We start from the raw sequence: 19,451 nt of genomic DNA on the forward strand, positions 1-19,451 counted from the left end.
TTCAGTAGAGCGCGTTCATCTCTTGATATCAACCACATCAAATTGCAGTTTCAGTTTCATCAATCTGGCAACGAACAGTCGTATTTGAAGGGCAACAAGCATGAGCCCAATCCCCAAAGCTAACGAGCCAGGAAACAATCCCCAGTCCACAAAAGAGGGAGATGAGCTAGAGCCACCGCCCCAGGATTACAACTCTGTGTTGAATGCAGGTATGACCACCTCTGAAATGATTCATTAAAGGAGAATGAAACTCTTGGAGCAAGTTAGCTTTTGTGAAAGCAGAAAAATCAAAGAATAAGATCAACAAAAGTTTGAGTAAAATAGGACTAGCAATAGAAGAGTTATGAGCATTTGAATGTCGAGATCACTAATGCTATGGAGATCCTCCCATTGGCAACGCAACCAAGATCTATGATATCACAGATGAACAACTCTCCCCTTTTGGACACTGAAAATATACCCCAAAACATCTCTTTTTGCTCATTCTAATCATATGACAAACGATTCATCAATGATATAATGTTGTAATGTGAAACCTCTGTACTTGTCCTCTCATAAAGAGAACACCTCACCTTGTGATAGATTCTATAAAAGTGAGAATATAAGTGAAATAAGTACTAAAGCAATGAGGGAGTTGTACGTGTGTGACATCACAGATCTTGGTCGCATTGCCAATGGGAGGATCTACATGGCATTAGTGATCTCAATATTCAAATGCTCATAACTTTCTTATTATTCATTCAATCTTCCTCAAACTTTTAACAATATGTTTCTTTGATTTTTCTCTTTGATATGGATTCAGCTGGTTTCAAGGGTTTCATTCTCCTTTAAGCTAAGGGGCTGTCTGGCTAGTCGAATACAATCCACTCAGACATTGATGGTTGAGTGACCATCTGATTTTTCTGCTTCCTGTTTTTGTTCAACCGTGCGTTAACAAAAGTTTAAGTTGTGTTATTTCATTTCCTAATTACAATTTTTAAAACAAAATGGAACCCTCAGCTTAATTACATGCAATGAAAGCAGAGGCCCTTTGCAGAAAGAGTTGCCATCATGCTCAACTTGAAAAAAATCAATTGCAAGTTGTTTTCAGATATTTTGGGGGGAACTTGCTCTTGATTTTCTTGTTTGTGTTTGGAGAGATAATCCATGCGCATCGAATTGCAGTTTCAGTTTCATCAATCTGGCAACGAACAGTCTATTTGAAGGGCAGCAAGCAGCCCAATCCCCAAAGCTAACGAGCCAGGAAACAATCCCCAGTTCACAAAAGAGGGAGATGAGCTAGAGCCACCGCCCCAGGATTACAATTAGATTTCTAATTGTATAGGCCTAGAGTAAATATCAAACTCAGTGATGAAAATAATGAAGTATTGAATTTTAAAGTTCAGCTATATTTTGTGAGAACATTCAGCATATGCACTAGACCATTTTCTTGTCTACCTTGAGTAGGCTTTGTATATAGGTTCACTGTATTCTTTGAATTATGTTATGCTATTCTTTCATACAAATTGATGGTATAATTATTATAATTTGCAGGTGATATGAGCAGTGAGGAGGAAGATAGTGATGATGGTGGAGGAGCTGAGATGGGAGGAGATTCACAATATGGGGGCTATCAACTCTTGATGCAGGACCCAGAGGTATGCATGTGGTCTTTTCAGCTTGTTAAGCTTATCTAAACCAATGTCATTGGGTTGCACATGGTTTGATTCTAGGGTAATATTTTATCAATCTCATATATGATAAATGAGTGTAGGTACGGTGATTTCATGAGAAAGTCTGTAAAGTCAAGGTAAAGTCACTATATCATCATAGGATCTAGATCTGGTACAGAAACAAAACTTCGAGAAATCATGAAATCTAAACTGAAAAAAAAATCACTCTGAAGACTGCTAACACATATAAGCACACACGGGACAACTGGTGTATTACTATTCTTTGGAAAATACCCAACATCAGGCTGGGATGTCATGCTCATAAATCAGCAATGACGCACATTCTTCCGAAATGCTTTGGCATATATAGTGGTGCTGAAAAGTTAGTGAACCCCACCAGAAAATAAAAATGTTTTAAGTGTTCAAGTTCTGCCATGTTTTAGATATTTAATTGTGAAGTCGGGTGATAAAATATTACATTCAATAAAGCTTGTTTCTCTGGGCTTGCCAAAAATGTCTACATTGAACAATCAACATGAAGGAGTGAAGGGGGTCACTAACTTTGGAGCACAACTGTATATATTTTAATTCATACACACAGACACTTGGTCATTTTATTGGATGTTGAAATAGTTACACAACTGAAATTTATCTTTATTATTGCCTGTGAGAAGAACACACTACATCAATAGAAAATTATATGAAGTGATTAGTTGTTTTGTATTGTTAGTACTATGAATGGTTTTTTCCAGAAAATCCAGAGCATTGTATTTCTGTCTGAAATTCATTTTCAAAATTGTATATTTTATTTGTATTCATTATCCTGTAGCATGCGGATGATGACAGTGAAGATGGAGATGAAGATAGTGAAGAGATGTCCTCTGCTGAACCTCAGTCAGGTGCCACAGGAAACCTCGATGATGAGATAGAACAAGACCTGCCTCACCCACATTCCCAAGACAGTCACACCAACACAGCCAATGACCCATCCAAACCAAACCTTCCCACCCATCTTGCCAAACTCCTTCCATCAGCCAACCCCTCCCCAGATGCTGCCAGTGAGGTCATGCACACCGACACACGAGTTACGCTTGAACAGAGGAAAGAAAAGATGGCCGGCGATGACCAGATCCGAGCTGCAATGGCGGGAATTTCCTTACCGATGGCAGCCGTCCCATCATGGGCCAGGGCAGTGGATGAGAGTGACTGGAAAGAACAATTAGTTTCTAGAATACAGTGCAAGCATGAGAAACAACCGCTAAGGACTGCAACTCATTCGAAGGGGACCAGTACAAAGAGATGATTTTGATGTTACATTGTACAGATATATTGTGTGTTTGTATCCAAACCGTCTACCCAGTGTCTTGTTGGCTATAACTTTCAAGAAGTGGTCATTATCCTTCTCTTGAAAGGTCTTATAAGAACTGCTTGCATCTTGTAGTAAATTTATAGGCCTCAAAACAATTTCTTAGGCCACAAGTTTTATGACTGATATGCAGTATGTCACCAACCTTTTCTCAAAGATCTGCTGTCACTGCTATAAGCTGTCCCAATAAAGAGAGATTATAATGGTAAACATTGTGTAGGTACATGTATATTTATGTTGAAAATGTTTCTCAGTACCTTACATGTGACTGTCACCTCAGTGTTTTGGTGGATATAGATTTCACAAAGTCTTACTAATCCCTCTCTTGAACAGTCATAAAAGAACTGCCTGGGTTTGATAGTAAATTTACAGAATGGGGGAAAAAAAAATCCTTATTCAATAACTTTGTACAACTGTTCTACAGTATGTTTTATACCAAATATTTCTCTAAACAGCACAGGTTAGAATTGTCCCACTATTCATATTGAAAGTTTTATCATTAAAGGGCAAGTCCACCCCAGAAAAAATATTGATTTGAATAAATAGAGAAAAATCAAACTAGCATAACGCCAAAAATTTCATTAAAATCGGATGTAAAATAAGAAAGTTATGACATTTTAAAGTTTCGCTTATTTTTCACAAAACGGTGATATGCACAACTCAGTGACATGCAAATGAGACAGTCGATGATGTCCCTCACTCACTATTTAAAATGGCCCTCAGAAACACTGTAAGTGTTGGGATTATGGCCTGTAGCTGGAGATTGCTTTATTTATCTCACCAAATAAATCAGAGCTTAGTATAAATGTTGGCCCTATTATATAGAGTCATGTGTTTAGATTATTAGAAGACATCTTGTGACCTTAGTGACATTCCAAGAAAAGAAACAAATGACAAAATTTTCTAGAAATGACAACAGACTGAATGCATGGAAGGGTCTTTGCAAGGACCATCTTTCGTGTCAGCCATTTATTATGATGCATTTACAAAATATACCATGAACTTAGAACGATTTAATTGTTGATAAATAATATTTTTGTCCACTTCTACAATTTGATAAAATGTGCTTGCAGAAATTTTGTTTGTCTCGCCCACCAGAAGTGAAGTCCGTCACAATCCTTATGACATCTAACTCTGCAACCGTAAGTTACTTTTCAACCAAACTTGGATGGTAGATGGACTTAGGGGACCTGCCTTTACCTGCAGTCGGAGGTCACATGGTAAGGTCAAAGGTCATTTTCAGGTCAACGTTAAAGTTTACATGCAAGACTCTCTTATGATGCCTAACTCCGCAATTGCAAGTCACTTTTCACCCAAACTTGGAGTGTCAATGTAGTTAGGAGACCCGCATGTCATGCTGCAATCAACGTTAAAGTTTTCCTTCAAGACTCTTATGACACATAACTCTGCAACCATAAATCACTTATCAACCAAACTTGGATAGTAGATGTACGTAGGGGACCTGCATGTTATTGTGTTGGGAGGTCACATGGTATGGTCAAAGTTCATTTCGAGGTCAACATTAAAGTTTACGTGCAAGACTCATGTCCATCCCAGTCATTTCACAATGAAATTTCGATACAATTCTGTTGCGAGCCCTCACAAATCACAATATTTCTGGTTATTTTCATAAGTGGGCGAGACACAAAATCGCTTATGCCTTGATATTAAAAAGGTGTCTGATATGATGCATCATAATATATCTGCAACATGAAATATGGTCCTTGCAAATACAATTTTGTGCAATTGGTACTTTATAGATATGCAAAACAGCGGACAGCAGAGGAAAACTATTTGATCTTTGATATTCAATGGCCCGTATTCTTAAATCCAGTTTAACTCTGGGCATACAGGTATAACTTGGTTTTGAAATTATGGCAAGCTAGAAATTCTAAATTAACATGAATTCCTTTTTCTTCATTTATCTTTACTTGGCTCTTTTTTAATGTTTTAATGATCAAGAGAACAATTTCAGTAATTCCCAGTTATGAATGATTTGAGCGTCAGAGCTGATGATTTGAACTTGTAGTGTTAGAGATACCTGTCACAATTCGCTATTCATAATTAAAACCACTTTTGACAAAACTTTACCCAAAATTAAACCAAAGTTGGCAATATGGGCTTTATTGTTGAATAATGTACATGGTAAAGTTTTTCTTTCTTCAGATCCTGCAGCAGTGGAAACAATTTGATCGTTGATAAATTCTTGATCAATAAAAGTCCTCTCCAACTGTCGTAATTATATCTCAATGCATTTACATTGGATATCAATGAAATCCGAATATTGTTCCGGTATTCTCATAATTTAGTCCGTAAAATATGTTAGTCTTGTACCTTTTGTTAATGTTGATCATGTAGCAAGTAAACAATAATAATCATGTATTCTGGTCAGTTTATAGATAGAATTGTTACCCATTTTTAAAATACTTTTAGCCCCATATACATATACATTTTAATACAAAAGAAAAGCAAAGGAAAAAATAAGTGCTGCTGAATAGAAGCAGCATTATATGTAGCATTTCTCATTTCCATTGCCATTTTATTGTTTTCGTGGGGGGGGGGGGGGTAAGTGAAGTAGCCAAAATAAACAATGACTGCAAAAGCAAGATTGTATGTTGCTTATTCTTGGTAATTTTGGAAAACAATAAATTTATCGGTCTTCTATACATACAACGGCACATAATTTCAACTCCCTTGTCAGAAGAGGATGTTATAGAATTTATCAGGTTGTTGAGAATAAGCACATTGATGCCCATTTCAAAGCACATAAATTTTAATGTTAAGCAAATTACTTGGCTGGTAAGCAGTGAAAATAATTGTATTTTGCGTTATAATAACTCTCACACAATGTGAAGTTGTTTTGGCTTCTTATGTGATACTCCAAAAATGTCCACATCCTATCACACATGCTTGTTCCATTCATCTGTAAACATTTGAATTCCAAAAGCAATGGGGAAAGTGGATGATGTGGAAGGTGCATATACATATAAAATGATGTTTTGAGTCCGATATGATTTTTTCCTTAAAATCAGACTTCAAAAAATAAAATTACATTGAAATACTTAGACTTACAAATAAGACTTACAAGTATGATATTCTTGTCAATCTATTTTGTTTGTAGATATGGTACATTGAATAAGTTTGACAATTTGGAATTTCCTAGGTGTATCCATAAGTTTTGTTTATATTCACTTGGTCTACAAGCAGTTGATCTACTTTTCAGATGGTCTAATACCACATCCATGTGATATATCTATTTGGTCTTAACTACACTTGGTGTAATACCAACTAATTTCTAACCCAAACCCTTATTTCTCAGTTTTTGTCTCACCTGCATAGCAGAGTGAGACTATAGGCGCCGCTTTTCCGACGGCGGCGGCGGCGTCAACACAAAATCTTAACCTAAGGTTAAGTTTTCGAAATGACAGCATAACTTATAAGGAAATGGACCTAGTGCATGAAACTTGGCCAAAAGATTAATCAAGTATTACTGAACATCTTGCCTGAGTTTCAGGTCACATGACCAAGGTCAAAGGTCATTTAGGGTCAATGAACTTAGACCATGTTGGGGGAATCAACATCAAAATCTTAACCTAAGGTTACGTTTTTGAAATGTCATCATAACTTCGAAAATATATGGACCTAGTTCATGAAACTTGGATATAAGGTTAATCAAGTATTACTGAACATTGTGCTTGAGTTTCATGTCACATGACCAAGGTCAAAGGTCATTTAGGGTCAATGAACTGTGGCCAAATTGGGGGTATCTGTTGAATTACCATCATAACTTTGAAAACTTATTGGTCTAGTTCATAAAACTTGGACATAAGAGTAATCAAGTATCACTGAACATCCTGTGCAAGTTTCAGGTCACATGACCAACGTCAAAGGTCAATGAACTTTGGCCATAATGGGATATCTGTTGAATTACCATCATAACGTTGAATGTTTATGGATCTGATTCATGAAACTTGGCCATAAGAGTAACCAAGTATCTTTGAACATCTTGTGCGAGTTTCAGGTCACATGACCAAAGTCAAAGGTCATTTAAGGTCATTGAACTTTAGCCATTTTAGAGGTAATTATTAGATTGCTGTCATAACTTTCAAAGTTTATAGATATAGTGTATAAAATGTGGATATAGGGGTAATCAAATATCACTGACAAGTTTTAGGTCACATGATCAAGGTCAAATGTCAATGAACGTAGTATTGTATCATCATATGAATGGTGTTTTTTGTGAATAATTATTTTATAGTAGTTTTCAAAGTCAGCACTGCTGCTCTATTGAATGGCGTGATGCAGGTGAGACAGCCAGAGGCATTCCACTTGTTCAAATAAACTATTTGGTTTACAAATAGTTTATTTAACCATATATGTACACCAAGTGGTATTACACCAGGTATTGTGAAATAACAATTGACATCAAGCAACCAATACATGTACAACTGAAAATGAAATGTTTCTGAGGTACACTACCCTTGTATAATGCTACACTCCATGAGGAAATATCTGGAAACTCACTTCACTATTTCTTGCATCTCAAATACTTACCAAATTACTTACAAGAATGATTCTGTCAATACAATTCTTAGTGCTTTAATTACAGCCACAGAGGAATATAAAGCCGTTTGATCTTATGTGACAATTTACTAACAAATCACATTTTGCATTAAGTTTGAAATGTTCCAAAAAGTAAAATGGTTTTATTTGTAGTTCGGTATAATGCTTGGAATTAGGACTTGGAATACTAAACTAAGAATTATGAAAACCTTGTGGCCAAAGTATAAGTCTAAATCAACTTTAAGTTGCAGCCAATGACGTCATTATGAATTGAAATTGAACTTACTTTTATTCTTATAGGGACTCTCAGAATAGACTGATTTAGATTTCAGTATTGTCTGCTACTAGGAATGTTGATTTTCAGATTTTATAAACTGGAATGTTCATCTCACATGCTATTGCAATTTCTTTGAAAATGGGGTTGTAAGGGGTCGTGCAGTGTGCACTGGGGCTTAAAATATTTTTATTTGTAAAGAGCATATAACATGTATTTTATTAAAATGTATATTGGCTTCATGTAATGACTGTAATAGCTCTAATCATACCTGTGCATCATTTGTTTTGTTTGGTATGATGCTAGGGATATGCTAGGAGCTGGAGAGAGGTAAAGAGAAATGAATAGATATGGAGGGGAGGGGGGATGATGGACAAAATTAGTGAAAAAAAAGGAAAAGAGAGAGGGAGAGGTTGGGACAAAGGGTCAGAATGGATGGTCAGAGAGATTCTCGAGAGAGAAAGAATGACATATGGGTTAGGCAGATAGAGAAAGAGGGTGCAAGAACTGGGATGGGAGTAGGATGATCTGCAGAGAGGTGAAGAGAAATAAAGTGAGAGAATGATATACAATGTGGGAGAGGGGTGGGATAAAGGGTCGGAATGGATGGTCATAGAAAGGGGGAGAGAGAGAACATGACATACATACATGTATGAGTAATGCTCTTGCTGATTAGCAGACTTCCTCTCAACCTTTTCATTATCTTTGCCATAATTTTCAAATCATGCGGTCAAATTTCATTTTCAGATCTATTTATTTGCTTGAATTGTTCTGTTGTTGTTTCTTTTTAATATGCTCTCTGTTAGCTTTGGATATTCCTTCTTCAAGCTAAAACAATTTTGTTTCAACCGAAGTATGGGAGAACGTGGATTTTTTTTCAAATCCTTTCATTGTTTGCTACAAAGGTTATGGTGCCTTTTGAACAGTGCCACACAGATGGGCGGGGGCTTGGGATGCTCCCCAACCCCTTAAATAAAAAAATCATGACCAAGAACAAAAGTGGACAGGAAATAAAAGGAAAGATAGAAAGTAAAATATGATATTATTTTCTGAATATTATGTCAAAATCTATCACAAAATTTGATATTGTAATAAAAAAGTGGGAATATTTGCGTGCTCACTTCGCTCGCTCACAACTTTTTAATACATTTTACGCGATCTGCCATATCTAGCTCCTTCAAATTTGACTCGATACACCATTGTCATTGAAAGACATGAATCCCTTCCTGTGTTTCCTGTCAAGCAATTAAACTTGGTCAAGGAATCAATAATCCCTTGAAAAATAGATTCATGTCTTTTAAAGGTACATAACATAATTTGTTTCACAATAATAAAAGGATTTGAATAATCACAAGTTTTCCCAATTAATAATGCAAATCTTTTTGCTTGGGTTGACAAAAAAAAATCTTCTTTTCTCAGTTACTTATGAAGGAAAATTAAAAAGTAAGAGAAGTTTAAATGAAAAAACAAAATAATTCATGTAAATGAATAAATTTGTAAATATAATTTGACAGCATAATTCGAAAATTGTGGCACAGATAATGAAAAGGTCAAGAGGAAGTCTCCTGATTAGCAAGAAGTCTGATCATCATATTACTCATATTCTGCAATTCTGGCGCAAGCGTCTTTTTGAACCCCCAACAAAAACGTCCCGTGTTCGCTCAAGCATGAACAAATTTTTTATTGCATTTCAAAGATCAGACCTTAGATCACCTACTTACACCAAAATATAGACATCATTATTTGAAACAAAAATTTTATAGACTTTTCGAATCTGTCCCTTTTTTTTATACGCACTATAATCGATATACATGTATAGGCCTAAATATAAGTGTTATGGAATTCAATAGAACAAAATAGTCAGATGAATCCTGTTTAAAGTTAATCAACCATTTAATTCAAATAGAAATTAAGAAGTGTTGCCGCATCTATCGCAACAAATTTCTGTTTATTCAAAGGAAATGAATATATCAAATACATATATGGATTACAATTAAACATTATACAGAGGGACAGACATGGTCACTTTTTTTCCGACATGAAAACCATCCATATACCCTCCTTCTCTTTCTGACGGGAAAACTCTACCTGGGAAAGAAATCTGACCTCTTTAATTGCTTTGAAAAAAAAAGGATACAATAATGGTTTATTTATTCCATATTTTTTAGTTGTGAAAGGGGTATGCACAGGGTTTATATATTTGCATAAATTTGCATTTTAAACGTGATACCCTCCTCTGGTCGCATTGAAAGTCACCAAAATGAATGAATTGTGTAACAGAGTCTCATTATACATAGTGTTGTGCTGGTCCTTCGTTTCTAAATCCCAAAATATGATATTTCATGTGTTTTACACAAATTTGCAAAAAATTGGCATATATTACCATTAAGGATTGATTCTCATTCCGCAATTGTAAAGAAATTAATTAGGATTTGATGCCCCATTAAAATAAATCCCAAATACAAAAAAAAAAGGAAATAGGCTTCCAAAAAAGTTTAGGTCTGTAATATACATATACTGTAACAGTAAATTACGGTAACAGTGTGAATTGTGTAATTTTGCATAAATTTGCACAAATTAGCACTATGAAATAGCATTCAAGTCACTGATATTAATGTTTTTGGTACCAGTGACACAATGTGGAAAAAAAAATATTGTGATTTTGACGATTCTATATTTCGAGATATGATACAATGTGTGTTTTTATGTATAATATGCATAAAATTTGCATAAATTAAAATTTAAAATTGATTCATACTCACCAATTTCATAAAAATCGACCTACAATTGAGTATTTAGCAAAATAAGACCCAGAACAAAAAAAAACGGCCTTTGAAAATTATATACAGTGAGAAATGGTGAATTTTTGTGTATTTTGTATAAAATTTGCATAAATTAGCATTTTGAAATTGGGTGCCCTTCACCTATTTCGGGGCACCCTATCTAGAATTAAAGCTTATGATACCAGGGACCCACATGAAAAAAATGGCGCTTTTGTAAATTCTGTCCCCCAAATTTTGCTAAGGCCCCTGACTGTTGTTCTAGAGTATCAATCGCTGCACAAAATAATAATCATTGGTATTTCTGTTGGCTCGACATGATCTAATGAACTATTTCAAACAAGACATTTCCGTATAATATCAAAGAACAAAGAATAAGCCTATCACCAAAAACAAATGATTACAGGCTATGATATGAAAAGTCCTCTGGTAGGGGAAACAACATATTTTTTTCGAGCTTGTTATTTTTATCAAAATAATACTTGGATAGTTGCGATTAGCTTTCACTACTTCCACTCATACTATATAGGCAAGTTTACTAGCAGACGTTTTTGCTGGTACGATAACGTCGTAAATTAGACATCCTCGTTCCTATTACATCCATTTCAGGTCGATATGGCAGGGTAACGTGAAACTACCTGCACTTTGCCAGGGAACTGCGAAAAGAAATACTTATCAATCTATAAAGCATATTATTGTAGCCTTTGAGCAAACGTGGAATGATTATAACACGGTCCTTGGTCTAATCGACATTTAGATTATAATTAACTGTACTGGCGACGTTTTAACTTGTCACTTTCGAATCCTGCACGAGGACCATGATAACTATATAGTAACGGAGAAGGAAAAGTTTAATGAAAGCAGAAGTCTGTGGCTTAAATGCATATACAACTTCAGAATATATACTCGAATTCAGCGGGTAAGTTTTTTAATATGTTTTATGGGTTAAGTCTGTCATAAGGTCCAAAATTCATGCTATAGTGAAACCTTTTTTTTTTTAATATTGTACTAAAACCGATTACAAAGATATCAAAAGCTTTTTGAAAGTACAATAATATCTACTTTAAGCAAGATCATTTTTTATATATACACACACCAATGTAAGGTTATTAAAAAAGATCGGGCTTAGAATGTGTCTAATTTGGTATATAAGAAACTGCATGGTATAGTGTTCATGATCAAGTTTCATGTTAAACACAATACGATACAAAGCACTAGCGTACCTACGGGGGGGGGGGGGGCAGAGGGGGCAGTCTGCCCCCCCTGACGAGCCACAACCCATGCAAAGGACGTATCCCTGCCCCCCCTGACGAGCTTGAAAGACCTTTTTTGCCCCCCCCCCTGACGAGCTTGAAGACCTTTATTGCCCCCCTGACGAGCTTGAAGCTCTTTTTTATTTATTTATTTTTATTTTATTTTTTTTTTTTCTTGTCAAATTTTTTTCTGGTACGAAAACCTTCATTTGTGATTGAAGACCTTTTTTTTTTTTTTTTTTGCTTGTCAAATTTTTTGGCGGGCGGACGGTTTTGCCCCCCCCCCCCTGATCCTAGGTACGCCACTGATACAAAGTCTAGATCATGTAGATCGTGGGATATTAATATTACATGATTATTGTAACAAGAAACTTCGTGATATAACCATGATAATGATATCATAAAACTTGCAATATTCAAGAAACAATACAATACTATAAATTGCAGGCATGCATGTTATTTTTTAAATATAAATTTATAGTTCAGTCAATTTTATATATTGATATTTTGATTTTTGCTGATTTTTGATTGGCTCAAGACATATTTATTCCATATATTTCATTGCAATTTACCACGAAAATCGACAAATAGTTACTAAATCGCTATTCGTATTATGGGAGCCAGATCAAAGTTGAAGGGTTCAAAAATCTTTGTTAATGATGATCTGACTCCCACAAGACAGAAGCTACTTTTCAATGTTCGTCACTCACCGAAAGTTGAGCGGTCTTGGAGCAACGATGGAAAAACTTTCGCTGGACTTAAGAACACGGGAGGCGGACTTACGAAAAAACTCATCACATGTGATGATGATATTTTGAAGCTTTGAATTGTAATTAATGTCTATTGTAGAATATCATGCTGACCTATATTCCCACTTTGAAAAAAATGTTATTTCCTTGCAAGCCAAATCCCATGACAACCCAAAGTTACTTCGTTTTTTTCCATTCAACTTTCCTTTTAATTTTCATTTGTGTTTTTTTTCTTTCATTGTTATTTCTATTGCAATCTCTAATCATCTTTTTCTTTTTTTCATTTGCATTTGTAATTTATATAATATGTTCATCTTATTTTATATACATTATTGTATGTTTTTCTCTTATATAGTATGTGTGTATCTTGACAATCTTCCTTTTCATGCTGACATGTTCTTTATGTGGCAAACAGTTAAATTTCACTTGAAATTGTATACTCAACATCCAAATGATTAGTATGGAAGAAGCCATTTGTAGCTCCTTAGAACATAATTCAAGAATACTAGAGCTTAGTGATACTGATGATTTAGGACATGCTTCTGCAATTAACTGTCAATACTATTCAGAAAATCAGTTTATTAATAGTTTTCGAGACAATCTTGAAATTGCTACTGTCTTGCATTTAAATATGAGAAGTATGCCTAGGAACTTTGATGCATTTAGTACACTAATTGAAAAATTTGAAGATAGTAAAACAGTGATTGGAGTCACTGAGACCTGGTTCTCGAGTGAGAATGACTTAAATCTTTATCATATTCCTGGTCATAATCTTGTGTCTAATCATAGTTATGCTAAAAAAGGAGGTGGAGTTGCTTTATATATTCCAGATTCAGTGGACTTTCAATTAAGGGATGAGCTAAATATGATGGCTGAGCATATGGAATCAATATTCGCAGAGTGCTTCATTCCAGGAAAAAGAAATGTTTTATTTGGAGTTGTGTATAGACCCACTCAGAGTAACTTAGAGAGTTTTGTGAACGAAATGCATAGTATTCTTTCAAACCCACTTTTCGTAAACAAAACAATTTTCATAATGGGTGATTATAACATAAACCTCCTTCAGTGTGATGAAAACTATCATTATGATGCGTTTCTTAATATGATGCTGTCCTTTTCCTTAATGCCATTAATTATTAAACCAACAAGGGTAACTGAAACTTCATCTACGCTCATAGATAACATTTTCTGTAATAAACAACCTTTTCCATCCTCAGGGATTATTGTATCAGATATTTCAGATCATTTCCCAATCTTCGCTCGTCTAAGCTTGGATAAAGTCTGTAAACAAGAATCCAAATCAATTCGAAAAAAACACTTCCGCTAATATCGCAAAGCTGCGGGCAGCCTTGATAGAAACTGACTGGAGTGAAGTTCTTAAAGAAAATGATGTGAACATATCGTTTAAAAGGTTCTTACAAAAATCCATGTCTCTGTATAATAAAAATGTACCAGTTGTAAAGCAAAGTAGAAGAAATCGTAAAAATGTTCCTATTATGCCATGGGTTAGTGCTTCTTTGTTGAGATCCATTAACAGGAAAAACAAGCTGTATTATTCGTATAAAGTGCGTGGTACCGAATCTTCACGTAAACGTTATGTAAATTATAAAAATACGCTTACTTCAGTCCTTCGTACTGCAAAGAAAACATATTATCGCACTCAATTTCAGGCAACAAGAAACGATATCAAGGGAACTTGGAAAGTGATTAAGAAAGTATTCAAGTCAAAGGAAAAGATATCTCATGTAAAGAGTATTGAAATTAACGGTCATGTGGTGGAAGAAAGGAATATTATTGCAGACAACTTTAACGATTACTTTTGCAGCATTGGTCCAAAACTTTCACGGGCAGTGCCACTTTCTCAGCAGACTTACAGAGATTTTATGAAAGAGCAAAATAGTAAAAGTTTATTTTTCTTACCAGTAGTTCGGGAAGAACTGCTTACCATTGTGAAATCTCTTAAAAACGGAAAAGTCCTGGTTATGATGGGGTTTCTAACAACTTAATTAAAGAAATTATCTTAGGAATTATTCAACCCCTACTTCATGTCTTTAATCTATCAATGTCATGTGGGAAAGTTCCTACTGACATGAAAATTGCGAAGGTCGTACCCATTTTTAAGAAAGGAGACCCTCAATGCCTGAATAATTACAGACCTGTTTCTCTATTGACTGCATTCTCAAAGATTCTTGAGAAAGTGATCTATGTTAGAACTTTGAAATTTTTCAACAAGAGTAATTTATTTTCTAAATTTCAGTTTGGCTTTCGCGAGAAACATACCACCACCCATGCCTTGCTACATTTTATTGATAAAGTATCACAATCCATAGACAAAAAGATGCATACAATTGGTATATTTCTTGATTATTCGAAAGCTTTTGACACAGTAGATCATGATATTTTGACTGGCAAGTTATCACATTATGGTATCAGGGGTACAGCATTGGACTGGTTCAAGAGTTACTTAGCTGACAGGAAACAATTTGTCTCAATAAAGGATGCTGAGTCAGGTTTACAGAATGTCACTTGTGGTGTTCCCCAGGGATCCCTCCTTGGTCCGTTATTATTTATTGTGTATATTAATGATTTTCACTATTCCTCTGATATTTTATCGTTCATTTTATTTGCAGATGATTCAAGTTTGTATCATTCCCACAGAAATCCTGAGACCCTTTAAAAACAGTTAATAGTGAACTGAGGAAAGTCACTTTGTGGATTCAAGCAAATAAATTATCTCTAAATATGCAGAAAACAAATTATATGCTCTTTAGCAACACGATAAGAGAAGTTCCAGGTGATGTTATATTTAATGATGTGTTAATAGATAGAGTAAAGACGACCAAATTTCTGGGGTTGCATATAGATGAAAAACTGATTTGGAAAACCCATATAAATCATCTATGTAAGACATTATAAAAAAATAGTGGTGTAATATACAAATTGAAATCCTTTTTCTCTACTGATATTCTTTGTATGATGTATTCAACACTAATTTTCCCGTATCTCAATTACGGTGTTCTTGCATGGGGTAATTCTCTTAAAACCAATCTAGAAAGGGTGTACTTGATTCAGAAAAGAGTTTTAAGAATTGTTTGTAATGTTAACTATCGCTCGCTTACTACCCCACTTTTTTATGAGCATATAATTCTAAAATTACTCTGGTCACAATGTTCATGAAAAATAGTGACATACATAACTATTATACACGAAATGCTTCTGCATTCCACTTACCCAAGTTACATACAAGTTTTGCTTTTAGGACAATTGTAAATACAGGACCCAGGTTCTGGAACTCTCTCAATTCAAATATAAAAAAATCGGTAAGCATTTATACTTTTCAGCGTGTACTTAAAGGTTATCTTCTTAATTGTTATTTGTGAGTTGCTCTAGGTTAAGATATGCTTTTATATACTATGTTATTTTTAATTTTGGAGCCTATAAAACTGTATATAAGACTGGAGAATGTTATGATATATCAATATATATTTATCTTGTATCTTGTCTAACGATTTTCCTTTTGTATTATTTTCTTGTGTTTCTTTTACCTTTGTCATGTTTTGTTTTTTTACTTTACTATTATTATTTATACATACGATCGACCTCTTTTTTTCATGCCATGTTATCCATACTTATTTCCTCTTCCATCATATATCACTTAATTATATCATATTGTTGTTAGTTTATTAGACTTCATAACTGTACATTCAAGCAATGTATTCTATTAGTGTGTGTTTTTTGTCATTGATTAGTTTTAGTTTGTCTTTTTTTTATATTGTTGCATTTTTTTTTTCTTTTGTATATTTAAAGATATTACATGTCAACACTGAATACTATTCAGTCATGTACTTGAAACAAAGGAGACCCTAGCCTTACAAGCCTTGCTTTTTCAGGGGTTCTCCTTGTCCTTCTCTCAATACGTTTAGTTATTTGCTATGTTTCTTTTTTTTCTACTGTAACAATGATTTATGGTTAATTGATTTTTTTTCATTTGTAGAATGTGAAATCACACTTGTAAGATAAAATGTATGTGCAGAAAGAAAGACGAATAAATATCTTATCTTATCTTATCTTATCTTAAATTTGTAAATGAAAAAAATACAATACTTGTGAGGTGGATTTGAATAACAGAGAAAAAAATATATAGAAGCATAGTGTTTTGAATTTCATCAAACTCGGATGTAATTCAATTCAATTAGGTTCATTGCCAAAAAAAAACATGAATGGCAGTCACAGACTGACTTGTACATGTTCACACAATGCCAGTAAAATATAATATAAAAATTATTAGAATTATTAAGATTCACACTGAATATACAATTAAAATTGTATATGTGCAGTTAAAAATAGAATTAAAAGGGATAAAAAGATAGATAGCACAATATTGTTAGAGTTATCACACAAATTACAAAATATTAAGCATGGTATTTGTTTAATAATCTTGTAAAATAAGAAAGCATTTTCTTTTAAGATTGGCCTATTTTCACAAAGCGAACACAGGCGTTTTGCAAGTGAGAGAACTAAACCGACGAAATCACACACTCACTATATAATTTTGTGCGTTATTACGTGAAATATGAAATGTTTCAAATTCTCTCCGTTCACAATGAAAAACCATAGTGTAATTCATCTGATGAACATGTAAATATTATAGGAAGGTAAATGGAAGAAAAATATATATCCAGTCAAGGATTGTGTGGAGGGAGGGGGGGGGGGGGTCTGGGCACATGCAGCCCAGCTCGCCGGTCCCTATTTTCACTTTATTTTGCAGTAATTCCCACGACCACACGACCGTCTCTGAACCGGACCTAACTCCTATACACAGGTACATAAACCCCTGGTTGATCAATCAAAGCATGACGTAATTTGAGTAGAAAAAGCGGGTAACAAAAAGAGAAAAGTGATGTAAAGTGCCATTAAAAGAGGGATTTTCCATGTATAATACAGAAGATAAATGTTATGATTACTTTCATAAATCTTTCAGAACACTCCTCAAATCTTACCTCATTAAGCAGTCCTCTTAATTCCTTATCCTGTTCTCTCTCACTGTATTTTGTTACTTCTTTTTTTTCTCTCTTTCCAATGCGCTTAGAAACTGTTGTATTAAGCGCTATATAAATGTTAATTATTATTATTATTATAAAGCGCTTTTGTTTTGAATGATAATTTTCATACTCTTAATCTACGACTTATGAAAAAAAAACATATTATGTTTATTATGTCATGACAATGTATCACATGAATCGTATGAATAAAAAGAAAAAAAAAACAATACAATAAAGTCCAATCAAATGTAATCGGAATTAATCTGCGGAACAGTGATGCAAGATGAACAAAGTATATGAAGCCTGTTGTTTAGAATGTGATGTTGATTCGAGGTACAAGCAAGGCAAGTACACACTTAAAATGTTGGGCAACATATATTGTCCACTGTGTTATATATTCTGGGCAATTATTATCCAATTTAGCAAATTTATTACCCAATAATTAGTTTTTATTACCCAATTTGGACAGACTTTAACCAATAGTTATGTGGACAGTATATGTTGCTTAGGGTTGGGTAAAAGTTAGGCATTTTTTGCCCAACTATTTTAAGAGTGTAGTTAAAAATTACACACGGACCTTTATCACATATCAGTGGAAGTATAAACTATAGACCGATCAATAATTTTGATATTGCAAACTGGCATGATTCAATCACCCTACCCAAGTTACCTGCCTTAAATTGACTAGAACCTGGTATATACTGTATGACCATGTTCCGTCTTACAAAAGGTGGTTTCAGACCGCCTCGAAGTTCGCCAGTTCCAGGTATTCTCTGATCGGGAAATTTACCCCGATCAGAAAATACCAGGTATTTTGGCGGTGTGAAAGCAAACTACGCGTAATATCCCCGAAAGAAAATACCCGATAAATAGTAGGTACTTGGCGAAATTACGAGAACTTTCGCGGGGATTTTTCCAAGGTCGTGGGTATTTTGGCGGTCTGAAAGCAAATTACGGGAACTTTTAGCCCAGCGTGTCGTTGGGTGCGGCGCCGTGCATGGGTTGCTGCTGGGCTAGTGATTTTGAATTTCGCGCCTTGCTGCTCAGTTATCAGACCATACTGCGCATGCTCGTAACTTCAGGAACTTATCCCGAAGGGTATGTTTCAGGGCGGTGTGAATGCAGGAATAATTATTAGGTGGTTTCAGACCGCCTCGAAGTTCGCCAGTTCCAGGTATTCTCTGATCGGGAAATTTACGCCGATCAGAAAATACCAGGTATTTTGTCGGTGTGAAAGCAAACTACGCGTAATATCCCCGAAAGAAAATACCCGATAAATAGTAGGTACTTGGCGAAATTACGAGAACTTTCGCGGGGATTTTTCCAAGGTCGTGGGTATTTTGGCGGTCTGAAAGCAAATTACGGGAACTTTTAGCCCAGCGTGTCGTTGGGTGCGGCGCCGTGCATGGGTTGCTGCTGGGCTAGTGATTTTGAATTTCGCGCCTTGCTGCTTATCAGACCATACTGCGCATGCTCGTAACTTCAGGAACTTATCCCGAAGGGTATTTTTCAGGGCGGTGTGAATGCAGGAATAATTAATGGGTATTTTTCAGCCTAAAAAAGTTCTCGTAATTTAACGGGGATTCTTGTGATCGAGGCGGTTTGAAACCACCTAATGGGTATTTTTCAGCCTAAAAAGTTCTCGTAATTTAACGGCGATTCTTGTGATCGAGGCGGTTTGAAACCACCTATTGAGTTACGATAGAGCCAATCAATCTCAACTGTATATGGAAATCCATACCTTTTTTACAAAAGAAATTTGTACAATCTCC

The 19,451-nt window shown here is 34.9% G+C and overlaps 1 protein-coding gene across 1 annotated transcript; it reads left to right on the forward strand.

Annotated features, from left to right (window-relative positions):
• Positions 1-8,111, forward strand: LOC129263421 (uncharacterized). The gene is made up of 3 exons (XM_054901334.2): positions 1-209; positions 1,534-1,637; positions 2,482-8,111. Exons 1-3 carry the CDS (start codon positions 101-103, stop codon positions 2,953-2,955), a joined length of 687 nt encoding a protein of 228 aa, XP_054757309.2. The 5' UTR covers positions 1-100; the 3' UTR covers positions 2,956-8,111.
• Positions 8,112-19,451: the final 11,340 nt, after the last annotated feature.

This window comes from Lytechinus pictus, chromosome 1 (genome assembly GCF_037042905.1).
Source record: "Lytechinus pictus isolate F3 Inbred chromosome 1, Lp3.0, whole genome shotgun sequence".
NCBI lineage: Eukaryota > Metazoa > Echinodermata > Echinoidea > Temnopleuroida > Toxopneustidae > Lytechinus > Lytechinus pictus.

Coding starts and splice junctions, on each gene's coding strand:
- LOC129263421 (XM_054901334.2), top strand. CDS start 101: ATGAGCCCAATCCCCAAAGCTAACGAGCCAGGAAACAATCCCCAGTCC. Junction 210..1,533: donor CAACTCTGTGTTGAATGCAG/GTATGACCACCT, acceptor TATAATTTGCAG/GTGATATGAGCAGTGAGGAG. Junction 1,638..2,481: donor TCTTGATGCAGGACCCAGAG/GTATGCATGTGG, acceptor ATTATCCTGTAG/CATGCGGATGATGACAGTGA.